Source organism: Lynx canadensis, chromosome A2 (genome assembly GCF_007474595.2).
Source record: "Lynx canadensis isolate LIC74 chromosome A2, mLynCan4.pri.v2, whole genome shotgun sequence".
In the NCBI taxonomy this organism is placed as follows: Eukaryota; Metazoa; Chordata; class Mammalia; order Carnivora; family Felidae; genus Lynx; species Lynx canadensis.
In genome coordinates this window covers 17,624,142-17,641,941 of record NC_044304.2, presented here as the reverse complement: position 1 = coordinate 17,641,941, position 17,800 = coordinate 17,624,142, and the positions used below count along the sequence as shown (strand labels likewise).

At 57.4% G+C, this 17,800-nt stretch overlaps 3 protein-coding genes across 7 annotated transcripts in view; all 3 read left to right on the top strand.

Annotated features, from left to right (window-relative positions):
• The window catches only part of COL7A1 (collagen type VII alpha 1 chain), a 30,860-nt gene extending 22,747 nt beyond the window's left edge, over positions 1 to 8,113 (top strand). Inside the window, exons 90-118 of the mRNA XM_030296053.1 lie at positions 103 to 147; positions 237 to 281; positions 893 to 928; positions 1,011 to 1,070; positions 1,205 to 1,312; positions 1,487 to 1,558; positions 1,700 to 1,735; positions 1,862 to 1,921; positions 2,019 to 2,063; positions 2,286 to 2,321; positions 2,432 to 2,467; positions 2,547 to 2,603; positions 2,753 to 2,824; positions 3,304 to 3,375; positions 3,589 to 3,624; positions 3,941 to 4,021; positions 4,268 to 4,321; positions 4,399 to 4,452; positions 4,525 to 4,587; positions 5,042 to 5,104; positions 5,204 to 5,320; positions 5,491 to 5,568; positions 5,666 to 5,719; positions 5,849 to 5,897; positions 6,546 to 6,578; positions 6,727 to 6,813; positions 7,046 to 7,135; positions 7,262 to 7,459; positions 7,790 to 8,113. Of these exons, the coding sequence (XP_030151913.1) occupies positions 103 to 147; positions 237 to 281; positions 893 to 928; positions 1,011 to 1,070; positions 1,205 to 1,312; positions 1,487 to 1,558; positions 1,700 to 1,735; positions 1,862 to 1,921; positions 2,019 to 2,063; positions 2,286 to 2,321; positions 2,432 to 2,467; positions 2,547 to 2,603; positions 2,753 to 2,824; positions 3,304 to 3,375; positions 3,589 to 3,624; positions 3,941 to 4,021; positions 4,268 to 4,321; positions 4,399 to 4,452; positions 4,525 to 4,587; positions 5,042 to 5,104; positions 5,204 to 5,320; positions 5,491 to 5,568; positions 5,666 to 5,719; positions 5,849 to 5,897; positions 6,546 to 6,578; positions 6,727 to 6,813; positions 7,046 to 7,135; positions 7,262 to 7,459; positions 7,790 to 7,806 (1,854 nt within the window). The 3' untranslated portion in view covers positions 7,807 to 8,113. The remainder of the gene's footprint in view (positions 1 to 102; positions 148 to 236; positions 282 to 892; positions 929 to 1,010; positions 1,071 to 1,204; positions 1,313 to 1,486; positions 1,559 to 1,699; positions 1,736 to 1,861; positions 1,922 to 2,018; positions 2,064 to 2,285; positions 2,322 to 2,431; positions 2,468 to 2,546; positions 2,604 to 2,752; positions 2,825 to 3,303; positions 3,376 to 3,588; positions 3,625 to 3,940; positions 4,022 to 4,267; positions 4,322 to 4,398; positions 4,453 to 4,524; positions 4,588 to 5,041; positions 5,105 to 5,203; positions 5,321 to 5,490; positions 5,569 to 5,665; positions 5,720 to 5,848; positions 5,898 to 6,545; positions 6,579 to 6,726; positions 6,814 to 7,045; positions 7,136 to 7,261; positions 7,460 to 7,789) is intronic.
• A 936-nt stretch (positions 8,114 to 9,049) lies between these two features.
• UCN2 (urocortin 2) lies at positions 9,050 to 9,493 on the top strand. Its single transcript, XM_030294253.1, has one exon. The coding sequence runs from the start codon at positions 9,132 to 9,134 to the stop codon at positions 9,468 to 9,470; it is 339 nt and encodes a 112-aa protein (XP_030150113.1). The 5' UTR covers positions 9,050 to 9,131; the 3' UTR covers positions 9,471 to 9,493.
• Positions 9,494 to 10,896: 1,403 nt separating this feature from the next.
• PFKFB4 (6-phosphofructo-2-kinase/fructose-2,6-biphosphatase 4) overlaps positions 10,897 to 17,800 on the top strand; it is a 41,776-nt gene continuing 34,872 nt past the window's right edge. For 2 of the 5 annotated variants that reach the window (XM_030306683.1, XM_030306682.1), the window contains exon 1: positions 14,623 to 14,782. In XM_030306683.1, coding sequence (XP_030162543.1) covers positions 14,686 to 14,782 — 97 coding nt within the window. In that variant the 5' untranslated portion in view covers positions 14,623 to 14,685. Of the gene's footprint in view, positions 11,051 to 14,610; positions 14,783 to 17,800 lie in introns of those variants that run through there. The other 3 variants (XM_030306684.2, XM_030306681.2, XM_032591906.1) reach the window with 3 other exon arrangements.

The window sequence follows — 17,800 nt, the reverse complement described above, 5'->3', positions numbered from 1 at the left end:
CTTTCATAATACATGTTACATTGGACCCTGCACCTCCTTCCTTGGGTGTCATCTTTCTGTGCCCCTAATGCCCATGTTGCTTCCTGTCCCCTGTCTCTACAGGGAGCCAAAGGTGATCGAGGACTGCCAGGGCCTCGGGGCGAGAAGGTGAAGCAGACCCAGCCCAAGGGCCTAAGCACTGTGTAGAGGGGGGCCAGGCTGGGTGGCTAGATCCCCTTACTACCCTTTCTGTGCAGGGTGAAGCTGGCCGTGCAGGGGAGCCTGGAGACCCTGGGGAAGATGTGAGTCTGGGGTCTGGGCAAGTCAGCTGGGAGTGAGGAGTGCAGGTGTGGACATGAGGGACCATTCCCAGGCCTGTGCACCCTCCAGCATTCAGGATCCTGCTCCAGGGAGTACACAGGGATCCAGCCTCTTGGCTTCCTCACTCCTGGGTGGGGGCGGGGGTGTGTCTTTGCTTCCTTGTGCCTCTCCTAGGTCTTCTGCTCCTCACTGTGTCTGAACACACATGTGTGTGTCCCTGTCTGATGCCCTAGGTCTCCTGTTAATGTACCCCTTTCCCCTGCCACCTCTGCGTTCCATGTATCTGAATACATGCTTGTGGGCCTGTCTTAGCTCCCCAGGATGGGGCAACATTTGTGTGCTCCTGGGAGCTCCTGTGTGTCTGTGCTCACACCGGAGGTCCCTACGCCTGTGCTTCTGTGTGGGCTCCCCGGGTCTGTAGCCACGCCTAAACTCCCACATATCTGTGGTCACCTCTGGGCTCCTGTGAGCCAATCCTTGCTTACGTGTCTGAGTTCCACATGTGAGCTACCCTGGGAATATTCTTGGGCCGTGTCTAAGCTCTGGGTTCATGTTCCTCCCGTCTCAAGTACTGTTTACTTTGCTTTTTTAGGGTCAAAAAGGGGCTCCTGGACTCAAGGGTAATAAGGTATGTGTACCCTAAAGCATCCCTGCTGGGGGTCATGTTCCTGGGACTCGGAGAGCTGATCTGACCCCTCTTTCCCTTGAAGGGTGACCCAGGAATCGGGGTCCAGGGCCCCCTTGGGCCAGCTGGTCCTCCAGGTCTGAAGGTTAGTCGATGCCCCATCACCAGTGGTGTGCAGCAGGCAGGGAGGTGCCTGGAAGTGGGAAGAAGGCATTCTGGGCCTGGTTCTGGGAAGGAGTCCTGTTGGGGCCATTCCTCCCTTTGCTATCTCTGTTCCAGGGAGATGCGGGCCCCCCTGGGCCCCCTGGTGCTCCTGGTGTTGTCGGATTCCCCGGTCAGACAGGCCTTCGTGGAGAGATGGGTCAGCCAGGCCCCAGTGGAGAGCGGGTAAGCGTGCTGGGAGCAGCATGCAGGGACTTGGTGACTTCAGGACTTCTGAATTTGGTAGTGGGTGAGGAGAAGGGGGCCCAGGCCCTGCCTCAGGGGCTCCAGTCTTGGAGGGGCCATAGGGGAGGAAGGTCTCCAAGTCATTCTCTGCCTCTTGCTTTATTGTTCCCGTAGGGTCTGGCAGGTCTCCCGGGGAGAGAGGGAGCCCCAGGTCCCTTGGGGCCACCTGGACCACCAGGGTCAGCGGTGAGTAGAAGTGCTCTCTGTCCCGGGTATCTGATTCCTGTGTGTTGGAGTCTGTCCAGGTGGGAACTGGGACACACTGTGTGGCTGGGTATGTGTGTGTGCTTTTGAGGGCATGGGACACTCACCTTACTCTGCCCACAGGGAGTGCCCGGGCCCTCTGGACTCAAAGGAGACAAGGTAGATGGGACAATGCTGCTGGCTCTCCTGTATCCATCACTCCCTCCACCCTCCACTGACCTCCCTTGACCCTCTGTCCCCCAACTGATTCCCCTCTCATATCCCTGGTGTCCTGTTGATCTCCAGGGAGACCCTGGAGCAGGGCTGCCTGGGGCCCGAGGCGAGCGTGGGGAACCTGGTGTCCGGGTATGTACTTCCTGCTCTGCAGCCATGGCTCCCTTTACCACAGCTCTTGCCTCTCATTTCCAACTTCTGAGTCAATGAACTCAATGTCACCATCCAGGGTGAAGACGGCCGTCCCGGCCAGGAGGGACCCCGAGGACTCACGGTGGGTCCCCTTGGGGAAAGCACCAGTGATGTGACTTCATTCCCCTGCCTGTGCCCTCTGTGCTGTTGGGACACACTCTGTAGACTTCTGGTTCTTTTTATGTACTCTCTGGTTCTTCATGTCTCCCATTCCCCTTGGACCCTTGGTCGTCCCCTACCCCCTGAGCGGTCTCCCCACTAATGCCCCCAAGTTTATTTAGCTCACTGTTGTTTTCTCATACAGGGGCCTCCGGGCAGCCGGGGGGAACGTGGGGAGAAGGTAAGGACATGGGGAAAAGGCCCCAGGGTGGGTGGGGGTGGAGCCAGATTTTGTAATTCAGGACTTGGGACTCCTCAGTTTGGAGAGATTCACACTCTTCCACCCAATAGGGTGACACTGGAACTACAGGGCTAAAGGGTGACAAGGTGAGTGTGGGCATGCGGGAGGGCAGAGGCAGGGGCTAAGTGTGGTCCTGCGTCCTCTGATTGCCCTCTGTCCACTCAGGGTGATGCAGCTATGGCTGTGGGGCCTCCAGGGCCACGGGGTGCCAAAGGGGACATGGTGAGTAGGTCTGGCTCACGTACAGAATGGGTATATCTTGGGTGTGGGAGGAGCTCCCGTGGGGGCTGGGCCAGGGAATCTGAGAGCTCAAACCCTCAGATGGTGAGAGACCACCAGCCCCTGACCCTCACTTCTGACCCCTGACCCAGGGCGAACGAGGGCCTCGGGGCATAGATGGTGACAAAGGACCTCGAGGAGACACTGGGAACCCTGGAGAGAAGGTACAGAGAAGAGGGTGGGGTACTCTATATAAGGTCAGGAGAGGGTTTCTGTGGGCTGTGGGGGCTCTATTGAGGGTCTGTGAGGAAAAAAGGGGAGGATGGGGGCTTTCTGGGGGTTAGAAGGAGGGGATTCAGTAGGCTGTGGCAACTCTGTGGAGTGGCTGAGAGGATGGGGGCTCTACAGTGGGCTCAAGGACCTCCATGTGAGGTTGCCAGGGAGCTCTGTGGAATGTAGCTCGAAGAGAGGCCCTCTGGGAACAGACAAGGGGCTTCTTAGGTGTCAGGAGTACTCCAGGTTGGTTCAGGAGCCCCATGGTAGGAAGAAGGGGCAGGGATCTGAGGGCCTGGGATGAGAAATGAGCCACACTGAGGATGATGGGTGGGAGCGAGCGCTGCCCCACCTGGCAGGTTCCAGTCATACTTCAAGCCTCCAGCCTGGTGTGGTCCTGATTATGTCCCTCTCCTGGTTACACCCACAGGGCACCAAGGGAGAGCCTGGTGACAAGGGCTCAACCGGGTTGCTGGGAGCTCGTGGACTCACAGGACCCAAGGTCAGCCCTGCCCCAGGCACAGACCCCAAACCACCCGTCACACACATCTGTCTCATGGGTGTCCTCTGAACGTTGGAGGGTTTCCAGCCTCCCTCACTGTTGGCCACGTGGCCATGTGATTACATGGGATTTGTGTGCAGCCTGGGAGTCACTGAGTGGCACGGGGGACAGTCACACTGAAAGGTGGCCCTCCCCCATCTGTGTTTCCTACAGGGTGAACCTGGTGCTGCAGGGATCCCAGGTGACCCGGTAAGATGCCCCTGCTCCCTCAGAGACCCCCTGCCCCACAGGGCCCCATATCCCTGTGGTGGCCTTTGACCTTATAGTGATCCAGTGGTCTCATGGTGTCCTCATGCTGCCCAGTGCCCCCACCTTCACAGTAACTGCTATGATGTTTCCACCCGCATGGTGACCTCTGCCCATGGAAAATCCTGCCCTTCCATTGGCTCTGGCCTCCAATAGTGACTCTCACCCCTGTGGTGTTTCCTGTTCCTTTCATCCAGAGTGATTCCCCTGGATCCCTCCTGACCTCTCTTGACTCCATATTGACCCCTCTCTCTACCAGGGATCACCAGGAAAGGATGGAACCCCTGGTATCCGAGGCGACAAAGGAGATATTGGCTTCATGGGTCCCCGGGGCCTCAAGGTGGGAAGGGGCTGGGCTTTTTTCCTGGTCAGGAAGGCCTGATGTTGGAGGGCAAGGTATCTGGGGTCAAAGGTCAGGTATCTGGGGTCAGATGTTGGGGTATATGGGATTGAATGTGTGGCATTAGATTAGGGGTTGACAGGTCAGAGATTAGAGTGTCTGAGGCCAGTTTGGAGAGTGGTTACATGGTCTGGTCAAGGGGTTAGGTGTCTGGAAGTCACTTTTCCATTTCTTTCCCCCCCCCAGGGTGAACGAGGGATAAAGGGGGCCTGTGGCCTTGACGGAGAGAAGGGAGATAAGGTACAGAGGTGAAGGGAACATGGGCGTCTGTGGGGCCTGGGGCCTGTCTGACCCTTCTACCTGATTGATCCCTGCAGGGAGAAGCTGGTCCCCCTGGCCGCCCTGGGCTGGCAGGACGCAAGGGAGATGTGGTAAGTGTGGGGCACCCAGAATGGGGAGAGGATGGGTGGGCCAAGGCCCAGCTCATGTTTTCTCTTCTCCAGGGGGAGCCGGGTATGCCGGGCCAGTCGGGGACCCCTGGAAAGGAGGGCCTGATTGGTCCCAAGGTATGGGCCCTCTCAACAGTGGACAAAAGGGGGTCAAAATGGGGCAGGGAAGGTCATGGTAGGGTCATGGGGGTTTCATGTCAAGAGGGTTGTAGAAAGTTGGGACACTGGGGGGTAGAGTATGATTGGTTTTGAGGTTTCAGGGTGAGTTGGGGTCACAGTGGGGACTTTGGATTAAGGGATGAGAAGAGGAGCAGTGGGGAGAGGTGCATCAGGGCTAAGAGGTCAGTAGGGGAGGCTGGTGTGTGTATATAAAGGAAATAGGTGGAAGCAGGGCAAGGGGTATTACAGTCAGGTCAGGGTCATGAGGATCACAGCAGATTGAAGGTCCTGGGATGGTAGGGTCACAGGTGCTTGGGTCATGGAAGATTGTGGCCATTGGACCAAGGGGCTCATGGCAGTTGAACTGAGGGCATCAAGACAGATGGTCTCTCATGCTTCTTTCTGTTCCCAGGGTGATCGAGGCTTTGATGGGCAGCCAGGATCCAAGGGTGACCAGGGTGAGAAAGGGGAGCGGGTAAGTGGAGACCAAGGTCAAGCTAAAGGGACTGTACTTTCTGGAAGTGGGTCCATCTTTGGGGGCTTTGATCACTGACTCTGACCTGTCTCTCCACAGGGGCCCCCAGGAATTGGGGGCTTCCCAGGTCCCAGGGGCAATGATGGCTCTAGTGGCCCCCCTGGGCCACCTGGCAGTGTTGGTCCCAAAGGCCCTGAAGGACTTCAGGGCCAGAAGGTAAACAGCTCTGACCCTGACTCCTGATCCCTGAACCTCCCTGACCCTTCCAATATCACTGACCTCTGACCCTGCAACCCATCGCCAATACCCCTGAGCCTATGATCTCAACTTTCCTTCCTTCTGACCTCCACTGACTCTGACTGCTCACTCATCCTTGTGTCTGACAGGGTGAGCGAGGTCCCCCTGGAGAGAGAGTGGTGGGTGCCCCTGGGGCCCCTGGGGCCCCTGGAGAGAGAGGGGAGCAGGTAAGTGAGGATTCCTGGGGTTGGGGTCAGAGACTGGGGTGACCTCTGGTGTCCCTAAGATCAGAGGTCACAGTCTGGTCCCATCTGTTGCACACAGGGGCGGCCAGGGCCCGCTGGCCCCCGCGGGGAAAAGGGAGAAGCTGCGTTAACAGTAAGTGTAGGCCTTCGTGGGCTGGGCCCCTGACTCAGTGCTGTCCCCCTGTGATCCCTGCATCATATGCCCTTTGTCCCTCCCGTGATCCCTGGGTTCTTCATGATCCTTGTGGTCTTGTGCTCCCAGGAGGATGACATTCGGGGCTTTGTGCGTCAGGAGATGAGTCAGCATTGTGGTGAGTGGGGCCCAGCCCAGAGCCTCTTGGGTCTCATTCCCATTCTACTCCAGCACCCCTAGACAGGGGCAGGTGGGGTCCCCAGAACTTATGGGGGACCAGCAGTCACAGAGATGGGTGGAGATGGATAGATACACAGGAGGGCATGTATGCTCAGGACAGACATACTATGAGGACTTTCCCCAAACGGTGACACGCAGCAAATGTGGGTGGACACACAGTGTTCCTAGAAGCCCAGTGTGGCCGTGTGTGGAGGGGTGGAGGCGGGAGCAGCCCAGTGGGGCTCTGATGGCCCTGAGGGGTATCAGAGAGTGAAGCTCCGTCTCCTCCTGTCTCTGCTTCCGTTCCCTCTCCATGCCTGTCTGTTTCTGACGCTCCCTCTCTTGCCCTTTGTTGGCCTGTTCCCAACTTCTCTTTCGTCCTTTGTCTGTTTCTCCTCTGCCTTTCTTCCTCTTTCTTCCTTCCTCTTTCTCTGCTTCCCACCCTCTCTCTCTTTCTGTCCTGTCGGTCTCTCTGTCACTCTCTCCTGCTGTCTTTCTCTGCCCCGCTGTGTGTGTCCCTCTGTCTCTCTCTTTCTCTGCCCCTTTCCATCGTTATCTCTTTCTCTCTGTTCTTTTCTCTCTCCCTGCCCTTCTCTGCCCCCTCCAGCCTGCCAGGGCCAGTTTATTGCATCTGGATCACGTGAGTAGTTTTCTGGTATTTTCTGCTCCTGGGACTTTCCTCATGCCAGGTCCCACTGTGTCCATTACCTGGGTTTGCTCAGCAGGGACTTGGCTGGGGTGGCTGCCATCATGACCCCAAGGCCCTGTGCCCCTGCTCCTTGCTCCAGGACCCCTCCCTAGTTATGCTGCAGACACTGCCAGCCCCCAGCTCCACCCTGTGCCTGTGCTCCGGGTCTCTCATGCAGAGGAGGAAGGTGAGGACAGGGGAACCATGGGGCATGTGTGGTGGGGCACAGACACATGCAGGGTTGCTCATGCATGCAGGGCACATGCCATGTGTATAGGGGCGACATGGAGGGCACAGCATGAACACTGGGCACACACGTGGGAGACCAGCGCTACCCGCCCCACTCCCAGGGCCAGGGTTGGGCAGCATGAACGTGGCCCAGCAGCAGCCTCACTCATAGCACCCCACCCTGTGTGCAGGCGAGGTGCCCCCAGAGGACGATGAATATGAATATTCTGAGTATTCTGTGGAGGAATACCAGGACCCTGAAGTTCTTCAGGATGGTGATGGTGAGAAGGGGGGTTGGCCCAGAGGGACTCAGGGAGGGACAGTAGTGACCCCTGCTGACCTCTCACTGACCCTCAGTCCCTGACTGCCGCCACCCCTGCTGACCTCCTGACCCCCGTTGGCCCTAGACCCCTGCTTGCTTCCACTGGATGAGGGCTCCTGCACTGCCTACACCCTGCGCTGGTACCATCGAGCTGTGGCAGGTGGCACAGATGCCTGTCACCCCTTTGTCTATGGCGGCTGTGGAGGGAATGCGAATCGTTTTGGGACCCGTGAGGCCTGTGAGCGCCGCTGCATGCCCCGCATGGTCCAGAGCCAGGGAACAGGTATGGGCCTACCCCTCCGCCCCGAGAGGGACCTGGACACTGAGCCTACCCAGATCAGGTCTTGGTCGGGGTCCCACGTCAGGACCCCCCTCAGATTGGGAGGCCTGGGACAGACCTCCCCAGACCAAGTTGCTGAACAGAGAACCCTAGCTGTGGAGTCCCCTCCATGCTCCCTCCTCAAGGGTCTGAGTGAGGATCCCCTCTCTGAGGTCAGAGCCTCACTCTTGTGCTCCCAGCTGCCCCACTGACCATCTGCGCACTGCCTCTCCGTGGCCTACATGCTGGGTGAGGCCAGATGCCTGAAGTCAGCTCCCAACCTGTTCCACCCAGGTGCTGCCCGAAGCTGAGGCCCAGATGATGAGCTGAAGTCCAGCATCCCCTGGTGGACTCCTGTCCCTCCCCTTGGTGCTACAGGCCTGAGTGCATGTGAGCGTGCATGAGCGTGTCCGTTATTTCAGTGACTTGGTCCCGTGGGTCTAGCCTTCCCCCCTGTGGACAAACCCCCATTGTGGCTCCTGCCTCCCTGGTAGATGACTCAGTGTGGGGGTGGCTGTGGGCAGTGAGCGGATGTGACTGCATCTGACCCGCCCCTTGACCCAAGCCTGTGATGACATGGTGCTGATTCTGGGGGGCATTAAAGCTGCTGTTTTAAAAGGCCCCTGTTGTGACTGTTTGGGGAGATGGGGATGGCAGGGGGTCCGGTTTTCCCTGGGAGGTCAGTGCTCTCCTGCACGGGTGCAGAGTCCCTCTGTCCAGCCCTGGTCACTGTTCTGTGACTCTCAGTGTCCAACTTGTCCCCAAAAAGGAGTAGACAGAGTGGAGGCTGAGGACACGTCCTCACTGCCCCCCCAGGAGGGGATGAGTCAGAGGTGGGGGGCTGCTTCATGCCGGAGCCGTGCCCAGCTCCTACCTCAGGGGCTGAGAGAGATAAATGGGCCCAGAAGGGGGCAGAGGCCCGACCACAGCACAGCACCGCCTGGTCCCAGCCGTGGGCAGCCCCAGCGGCCCCACCTTGCTCCAGAAGAGGCTGCTGCTGGTAGGACTGGGATGGCTCTGGGTGGGATGGGCAGGGCCTTGGGGGCTGAGTAGATCCGGGTATGGGTTATTGGAGGTCTCCGGACGTGGAGTCTCTGGCTGCTTCTCTACCTTGAGGACCCCATTCCTGCCCTTCTTTGCCCACGATCTGCTGCAAGCTCCCTCAGACCTGAGGCTCCCCTTTTGTCCCTCTGTGTTCTCTCCATGCCTTGGTATCCTTATTTTCATCATGCTGTCTGTCTCTGGGGTGGCTCCAGCCTCTTTGTCTTCCAGTCTCCCTCTTTTGCTCTGCCTCCATGTCCTCCCTCTTGTCTTTTTCCCTCTTCTCCCTCCCTTCCCCAACTGTATCCATATCTACATCTAGATCCAGACCTAGCTGTGCTCTCTGTCTCTTTCACTCTCCTTCTTGCTCTCTCCGTCTCCCTGGCCCCTGCTCTGTCTGGCTGACTTGTGCTTTCATCTCTGTCTCTCTTATCTCCGTCCCATGCCTGGCCTCTCTAATCTCTACCTCTCTGTCTCCTTCCCTTGGTCTCCCTCTCTCTGTCTGTCTACTTTCCCCGTCTGCATCTGTCCATGAGCCACGGCTGCCCAGAACCCCTGCCCTGAGCCTCTTTTCTCCTCGCAGCCTGACCACGCGATGACCAGGTGGGCTCTGCTGGTGCTGATGATCCTGACGTCGGGCAGGGCCCTGCTTGTCCCCATGACCCCTATTCCAGCCTTCCAGCTCCTCCCTCAGAACCCTCCCCAAGCCACTCCCCACCCTGTGGCCTCAGAGAGCCCCTCAGCCAGCACCGTGGGCCCCTCCACTGCTTGGGGCCACCCCAGCCCTGGCCCCCGCCCAGGCCCCCGCATCACTCTCTCACTGGATGTCCCCATTGGCCTCCTGCGGATCTTACTGGAGCAAGCCCGAGCCAGAGCTGTGAGGGAGCAGGCCGCTGCCAACGCTCGCATCCTGGCCCGTGTTGGCCGCCGCTGAGCCTGAGGGCGGGGGTCACCCTGAATTAGGAGACCTGGAAGGCAGCAGCAGAGCAGGACGCACTACATCTGGGCACAGTGCGCCTGGCCACAGCCCCGTGCAGTCACTGCCATGTGGTGTCATATCACAGCTGAGTGCCTCACAGAGCCACAGTTTGTTTGGACAGCCCGGACATTGCCATATCGGGTGACTGCCAAATGGAGTCTTGCCATACCTGGAGCCCCACAGACTTACAATATGTCTGGACAGCTTGGACACTACTGTGGAATGTGACTACCGTGTGGAGTCTTGCCATGTCTGGGTGCCCCACAGTCAAAGAGCAAGAATCTGGACACTGCCAATGGGGCCACTCTTGTGCCAGTTTTAGGAACCTCAACATAGGAGCCCAGTATTGCATCTCAGACCCATCCACCTAAGACCAGACCTGCAGGTCTTCCCTGCCCCCAACAGGTCACCACACAGGGGAGTGCAGGCTGAGGGTCACATGCATGTTTTGTGCTTCATGACGCAGCACCCACCCCAGAAGAATGGGGCCGTCACAGGCATCTCCAGGCATGGGTGACCATACGTGGAAAGTCTGTGGTTGTGACAGCCTTGCCTTGTGGTAGGTGTACGTGTGATCGGTGGGTGCATCTCTGCTGTGGGTGTGTGGGGGTGAGGGGAGGGCATGCGAGGGGGCTGGGAAGAACAGATACTTGTCCCCCAAACCCACATGAAGCATACTCAACACACAGCCAGGCACTGTCCTACCCACAGCCCTGCACACCTGGCCTCGGCCCTTGGACACACGTGACTCAGGAGAGAGGAGGCTCGGGCTGCTGGGGCTCCGGTCCAGCCCCATACCTCCTTTGTTGAATTGTCCCAAGCAAACTAAAATGTGCTCACCTTTCCAAGCTTGATGCCACCAAGCTTCTTGCAAACATTGAGTGACGGTGCACTTGAAGGTTCTAGCACGCAGGAAGAGCTCAATAAATGTAGTGACTGGAGAATGGGATGAGTGAGAATCACAGTCATGTGCACCCAGGCAAGGACAGTCAAGGGTTTGGTCATAGCTGACTATGTTGCCCCTCTGCCCACTCCCCTCCACCCCTGCCCCATTTCACCCACCCGGTTCCTTGGTGTAGAAGGAGTAGGTTTTGCCTAATCTCACACCCCCAGCTCCATTGCTGGGCTGGAGATGGGGCTGACCTTCTGAGCAGTGTGGACAGGCTTGCCTGCAGATGGGGCAGATACCCTGGGTACTGTAGACAGCTCCAGCTGGAGACGAGGGCAGACACTGGGCAGTATGGACCGCTCTGCCTGGAGAGAGAGGCCACACGGGCAGGAGTTTGGCTGCCTGGGGTGGGGGCACTGTTGATCTCTCAAGTTGTGAGCAGCCTCGGGGGGCGGGCCCAGGGCGTGGCCGGGGAGGCGGGGCCACGGGGCACACCGAAGCTCCCTCACGAACCCGGAGGGCGGGGCTGCCTGGCTTCAGGCTGCAGGGGGGCAACGGGCCCGGGGCCAGTTCGCTTTCAGTATGGACAGAGGCACGGAGGGAGGCAGCGCCCTGACGGACCCCGGGTCAGGGAGCAGTAGGCGGGGTAGGCACCGGCGGCGGGGAGAGGGTGGGAGGATTGGGGAAAGACCAGGGCGCAGTGGGGGTGGTGCTGGAAGGGGTGCGAGAGTGTTGGGTGTCTCTCTAGCTGTAGGGGTGTTCTGAGGGGGCATCAGCCTGTCGGTGGCAAGGAGGAGGGGGAACCCTGTTGCCGTGCAGGGGAGTGGAGGGGCTGGGCCAAGCGGGAACTATAAATAGCTTCTTCCTGCAGCCCAGGGAGAGGGACAGCCAGCTGGAGCTGCCTGAGGCCCTCCCGCTCTACCCTTTGCTGGCCTCCCAGGGGGTCAGGTTTGTCCAGGTCCCCCTCAGGGGTCACACATCAGTTTGGGGAGGCCCAGAAGCTCATTTGGGAAATTTTTCGTATGAAGTGGCTTTAGCCCTTAAACCAGGATTTCTAGGGCACCTACTGTGTGCCTTGTGTGGGTCCTGAGCTGTTCTAAGCACCTACTGTGTGCTCTATCCTGGTCATGAACCTCTCTAGCCCTTACTGTGTGCCTTGGCTGGCAATGAGTCACTCTGCCTACTGTGTGCCTTGTGCTAAACTGCAATCAGCAAGTGCCGACCACAGTTCACAGGCTGCTTGGTCACATGGCTCCATACCCACAAGCTGCAACCTCACACCGTCTGTGAGCTCTGGGCCCAGGGAGGCACTGGGGATGATCCTGGGCTTGAACTGGCTGGACGAAGCTGGAATTCCTGGGAATCTTCCAGTGGCACAGAGGGAAGAGGAGGAGGGAAATAAAGGGGAAAGGAGGCAGTAGAGAGCAGCGGGCTGTGCAGCTTTCCTGTCTGTGTAGGCCTGGGTGCAGGGCTTGCTAGTGTGTGTGCACGTGTGGCTCTGTGTTCATGCTTCCGTGCACTGGCATGTGGGGCTGTGTGGCATTCACTGAGGTCCCTGGGCCTTTATGCTGCAAACGGTGGCTTGACGGTCTGGCCAGGACTGACCAACAGATACAGGTTTGAGGAAGAGTTTGAGCAGCAACAACTGAGGATCGAGGACTTCAGCCAACCTATAGCTTGTAGCCTGGGACGCTGGAGAGAGGTCTAGTGGTCAGTGCAGAGGGCACCATGGGAGCCAGCCAGGACCAGGCCAGGCAGGTTCATAGAGGAGGGGGGAGACTGAGCAGGACACATTCACACATGAGTGCACGCCGACATCCCAGCACACTTTCCACCCCGTCACTTTGGGATGGCTCCAAGGAAGGAAAAGCCATGAAGGCCAGCTGTTCTCTTGGAAATCTACTGATGCTGTAGGAGCAGAAAGCCAAGAGAGCATTTCAATGGAAGGAACAAGCCAGAGCCCAGGGGTAGGGGTAGGAAATGTGGTGATATGGAAGGTGTGGGAGGTGAGGTTTTAAAGGGCTGGGAGTTCATCTCAGTCTGTCCTGCACTGTGGGCTGGCTCTGTGACGCCGGACCCTGCTCTCCTCCCTCAGTTTCCTACCTGAGAAATGGGCGGGGAGACGAGGAGCATTCTTAGAGCAGAGGTAGACTTTGACCTTGGGGAGGGGCCCCAGGCTCCTCCTGCTGGTGACCTGTGGCCTCCCACTGGATGTTGGGACTTGGGAAGGTGTGTCTGGGTCAGCCCAGGGTCAGACTGTTTGGGGAAGAGTGGGAGGTACAGTCATTGCTCTTCCTGAGAAGTCAGGCTCAGACTGGCCTTGGGGACAGCTTCCTCGAAATGGCCCTGGCATCCTGCCCTGCCCTACCCCCTACCCCCTACCCCCAGCTTTTGACTAGCATCCCAGGAGGGGTAAGGAGGAGAATGGCAGGCAGAAGAGGTGCTGGGTGTCTGTGGGTGCTAGAGTATGTAGCCTTTGCAGTGAATGCTGGGGGTTGGATAGGGTGTGGGTGGGTGGTGACAAGGTCTCTGAGGTCGAGGTGACCCCAGGATGGCCTTGGCAATGGCTCGGAGACAGACCGGAAGATTGGCTGTGCCAGGAACCAGTGAGTGGCTTTGGAGAAGTAGGAAGCAGGTGGGTGGTCACAAGGGGCATCAGGAGCCACATATGAGTGTGTTCAGAGCTGCCCTGGTGTGAGGTGGAAGGAGGTGGGAGGTGGACGCTGCAGAGAGAGGATGAAAGAGGAAGTGCTCAAGTCTGTCTGGGGCAGGGCATTCCTCTGGGGGTAGGCAGCTAAAGCTGGTTTCAGGAAGGATCTAGGTGGGCTTCCACCTCCCCATCCATCTCCTGTGAAGTGGGCAAGACATCTGTATCAGAGTTATCTTAAGGGTCCTTGCCAGGCTCTGAAGTGCTGGGTGGAGACAAGTGGGTGGCAGGGAGGTCAGAGGGAGGGGATGCTGCTCCCCTGATGCACTGGGCGGAGCCTTGTTCTCCATGTCCCTAGCACCTGGCTCCTGGCTGGGCATACTTTGGGCAGAGAGAACCTGAGAGTGCCATGATCCTGTCTGGGGGTTTTGTGGAGGACATCGCTAGAGGGCAGTGTGACCCAGGTTTGAGCAGTGTCAGTGGGGGTCCCGGGACAGAAAGTGTACAAAACTTTGAGAAATTGGGCTGAAGAGACAAAGGAAAGTGACACAGGGTTCCTGAACTTCTGGATTTCTCCCTTGCCCCCCGCTTCCACTGCATTCTTAGAGACGGGAGGGAGATAAATAATATAAATGATATCACTGATGTGCTTTAAAATGGATTTCTCAGACACTGACACATTTAATAAATGCCAGAATCTTGTAGGTTGATGATGCCCGCATTCTGTTTTCCTGATGGAGAGACAGAGATTCATTTAAAAAATATGTAGATTTACAATTTAAAATTTAATTGGTAGAGATGAAATCCTGGCAGGAGAAGTAAGATACTGCCAGGGAGCTTGGTTAAAAGGTCCTGCTCATGTGTTCCAGGTGGGCCAGAGTTTTAGCCTGAGCTTCCCACTAGCCAAGGTAAAAAGAGGAAACATAATCAATTTTGAGATTTGTCCCGTGCCCCTGTCCATGAGGTAAAGAAACTTTTTCAGCGCGGTTGAGTCGGTCGCTTCAGTGGGCGAGGTTAGAGTCCTGGGGCTTGAGAGAGGGTCGAGAGAGGACCGGACGCAGGGCTGGCGGGCGTGGCAGTTGACAACTGGGATTACGCAGGAGTCACCAGACAGGTCCCGAACAACTGAGACCTGAGGGTCAAGCAGGCCCTGCTCCCGGGCATGCAAATCCCTTCCTCCTAGGGAACCTGAGGTCAAGGGTAGCAGTGAGCAGAACCCGGGTGCTGGGGGGGGAGGGGAGGGGGGAGGGGGCAATCTATGCAGGCGAGGCCGTGGGTGAGACTAATACTAATGCGTATCTGAGTGTACGGTTGGGTGTGCCGGGCTAGAGCCTCTGCACATCCCGGGCTAGAAGCTGTGGGGAGCTGGGCATGCGCGTCCTCGATCCCGGCGTGACTGGCGAGCCTGCTGGGTCCAAAACCGGCTGGCAGTCGAGTTGGGCATGCGTGGTCGGAGGCCAGCCCCCTTCTGTTGGGGGTAGGGCCTATTTGTTCTGGGGAGGGGCCTGGAGGAGTTGGATTGGCGTCTGCACAGCTCGAGGAGGGGCGGGGCCGAGGGGCGGGGCCTCGAGTGGCCCGAGGTGGCCTGGCTGCTGGGTCGCGGTCCGCGCAGTCCGACTCATCCCATCCCGGGTATGGCGTCCCCACGGGAATTGACTCAGAACCCCTTGAAGAAGATCTGGATGCCCTACAGCAATGGGCGACCCGCTCTGCATGCCTGCCAGCGCGGTGGTGAGGCGGGGTCCTTGGGGAAGGGGAGGGCGGCGCATCGGGATGCGTGGATAGGGCGGCCTGGGCAGTGGTCTCCCATGGAGAGGGGGCCAAGGACAGGTGGGAAACCGGGGACAGATGGGGCTGCCGTGACTGGTGGTAGAGGAGCAGGAACAGGCCGGGAGCCGGGCACAGGTGTGGCAGAGCACCGGGAAGAGACATGTATATGGCCGCGTCTACGCTCGCTAGGGGCTAGGTCTGGCCGCCATCACCTCTGGCAGGTACTCACTAGGTCAGGGCAGGGGAGGAATCTGAGCTTCGTCCTGCCCTCTCTGCAAGCCAGAGAGTGTAGACCGGTTCTGAGCTGTGTTGGCCTTATGGAAATCATTTGGCCTCTCTGAGCCCAGAAGTTTCAAACGCCCAAGGGTGGTGGGCCATTCCTCCAGTGGGAGGAAGGGTGCTCCTTGGACTTAACTACCCACTTCTGGGCCTAAAACTGAGCTTTGAGAGGAATTTCAGGGAAGTGCAGTTGTGTTGAGAATGGAGAAGGTGAGAACACTGTCCCATATGGACCTGTCTTTGTGTTCATGGCTGTATATGCATCCAGATGGGGTTGTGGGCGAATGGTAAGGTTGGAAGAGAAAACATCCAGGAGACATGCTGAAATCTGTGGAATTGTTAATGAATTGTTACGGCGGGGCCTGCCTTTCCTGGGATCCCGGTGTTTAATCCACTTTACTTGACTTTTTATTTGTCCTTACATGAGTCTGCAACCGCTTATTGCCAAGAAAAACAAAGATTTTTTTTTATAACCGAAACATTATAATGAATTTGCAAATTGGCAAGGACCTCAGAGAACATCTAGTCCAACTCGTGGTACAGATATAGAAATGGAGATCAGGAGATTGTGTGTTGTGCTAGGATCTCCTTGTACACCTTGATGTTTACTTGGGCATAATAAGGGAGGGGAGAGTGCCCCGTGCTTGTTTTGCTTTGGGCCAGCCTGGGGGCTCTTTGACCAAGATGTGAGTCCTGTAGGTGGGCTGTGTGTATCTCTTACTGTACTGGGTCCTGGTAGGGGGTGGTCATGGTTTTGACCAGAATTCTGGTGGGTCATGGCTCTAATCATGATGTAGGTCCTGGTAGGAGGCTGAGGTGGTGGTCAGTCTCTTAGCCCGGGGGCCATGGCTTTCCAGTCAGTACTCAGTCTGACTGGCTATGGCTCAGTACTGAGTCTATGGCTACACCCTAGACATCCTTTCTTCCAGACTTTTCTGGAGGGACCGAGGCCAAGGCCTCTTGCTCTTGTGCTTCTAGCCAGTCTGCATTAGGCTGTCTTGTCCTAACAAGGGGGTGGCTGCTGTTACTACATAAAGGCGAAGGAGTCACAACCTGGGCTTTTGGAGGCAGGAACACTCCAGCCACATGGTAGCTCAGCTGTGTGACCTTGGGCACGGAGCTGACTCTCTCGGCCATGGGTTCCTCATCTGTGGGATGGAGGCAGCCATCTCCCTACTCCCAGAAGCTGCCAGGAGCCCCCTCAGGAGGAGGCGCTTGATAAGAGGCAGCAGGTGGCTCTGCCATTTCATCACCACTTTGCTTCTCTGTGTGTCAGAGTCAGGAATTGAAGCATCAGCCCTGAGCCAGCCCCCATTCCAGGTGGCAAAGATGCTGCGACCCGTTGGGGAGGGGTCTGTGTTTCTCCACGCTCCAAGGATGCGATGAAAATGTGGCTCTGGTCTGAGCAGAGGAACTTGTGCCATGGCACTGCCTCAGGGTGTTGCAGCGGGTGGGATTCTGGACTGTCCCAGAACAGGAGAGCTTCCTGGAGGAGGAGGTACCCAAGAAGCCAAAGATGAGACCTGCAGATTGTGTGGTGGTTTGGTCCCCAAGCAAGGGTCCCTGAGTTCACAGCAGGGAGTAAGCCAGGAGTGAACATGGAACCTGTCTGGGCAGCACCTCCAGTCCCTAGAGACTGTTCATGCGGCATTGTACCCTCTACATGGTGGACTTATAACTTGATGGAAGACCACAGGAGGCCCCCCTCTGAGGGAGGGGGATGGGTAGAAGTTGACTTATCACAGGGCTTTGTGGAGAAGAGGATATAGGGCCTACGGCTGATCTGTGCTGTGTAGTGGGTTGGCTTTGGTGTATGGTCCCTGGCTCCTGAGGGCACCAGAGGCTGGTTGGCTGTGCTTCCTCCACCCCCACTCCCCATTAGCAATTCTTCTTCCTTCGGAAAAATTCAGAGCTACACATGAAGGCCTGGAAGTTGTTACCTTCTTCATCATTGACCCCTCAGCTCAGACCTGGAGGAGTTCTGGGGGCAGGTGGGGCAGGGGATGAAGAAAGGAATCAAAACATGGCAGAAAGGACAGTACTTTTGATAGATTTTATTTTATTTTATTTTATTTTTTAAGAGAGAGCACGAGCGTGCACACATAAGTGGGGAAGGGGCAGAGAGGCGTGCCCAGCATGGAGCCCGATTGGGGGGAGGGGGGCTCAATCTCATGGACTGTGAGATCATGACCTGAGCTTAAATCAAGCGTTGGATGCTTAACTGACTGAGCTACCCAAGTGCCCCTATGATAGCTTTTATTAACAAAAAGGTAACAAGACTTTTCTTTTTTTTTTTTTTTTAATGTTTATTTATTTTTGAGAGAGAGAGAGAGAGAGAGAGAGCACGAGCGGGGGAGGGGCAGAGAGCGAAGGAGACACAGAATCCCAAGCAGGTTCCAGGGTCTGAGCTGTCAGCACAGAGCCAGACATGGGGCCCGAGCTCACAAACCATGAGATCATGACCTGAGCCTAAGTCGGACGCTGAACTGACTGAGCCACCCAGGTACCCCAGGTAGCAAGACTTCTGGGCTGAGGACACGACTGGTGCAGGCACGGGACAATAGGAAAGATGACTTTCTGTCCCCTCTGAACAGGACAGTGATGCCAGGCTGCTTTATTTTAAAGAGTACTCCCTTCCCCAGCCTGCCTCAAGGAAGTAGGAGCACGTGCAGTTCAGGAATCAGTTCTGGAACCCACTCA

Coding starts and splice junctions, on each gene's coding strand:
- UCN2 (XM_030294253.1), top strand. CDS start 9,132: ATGACCAGGTGGGCTCTGCTGGTGCTGATGATCCTGACGTCGGGCAGG.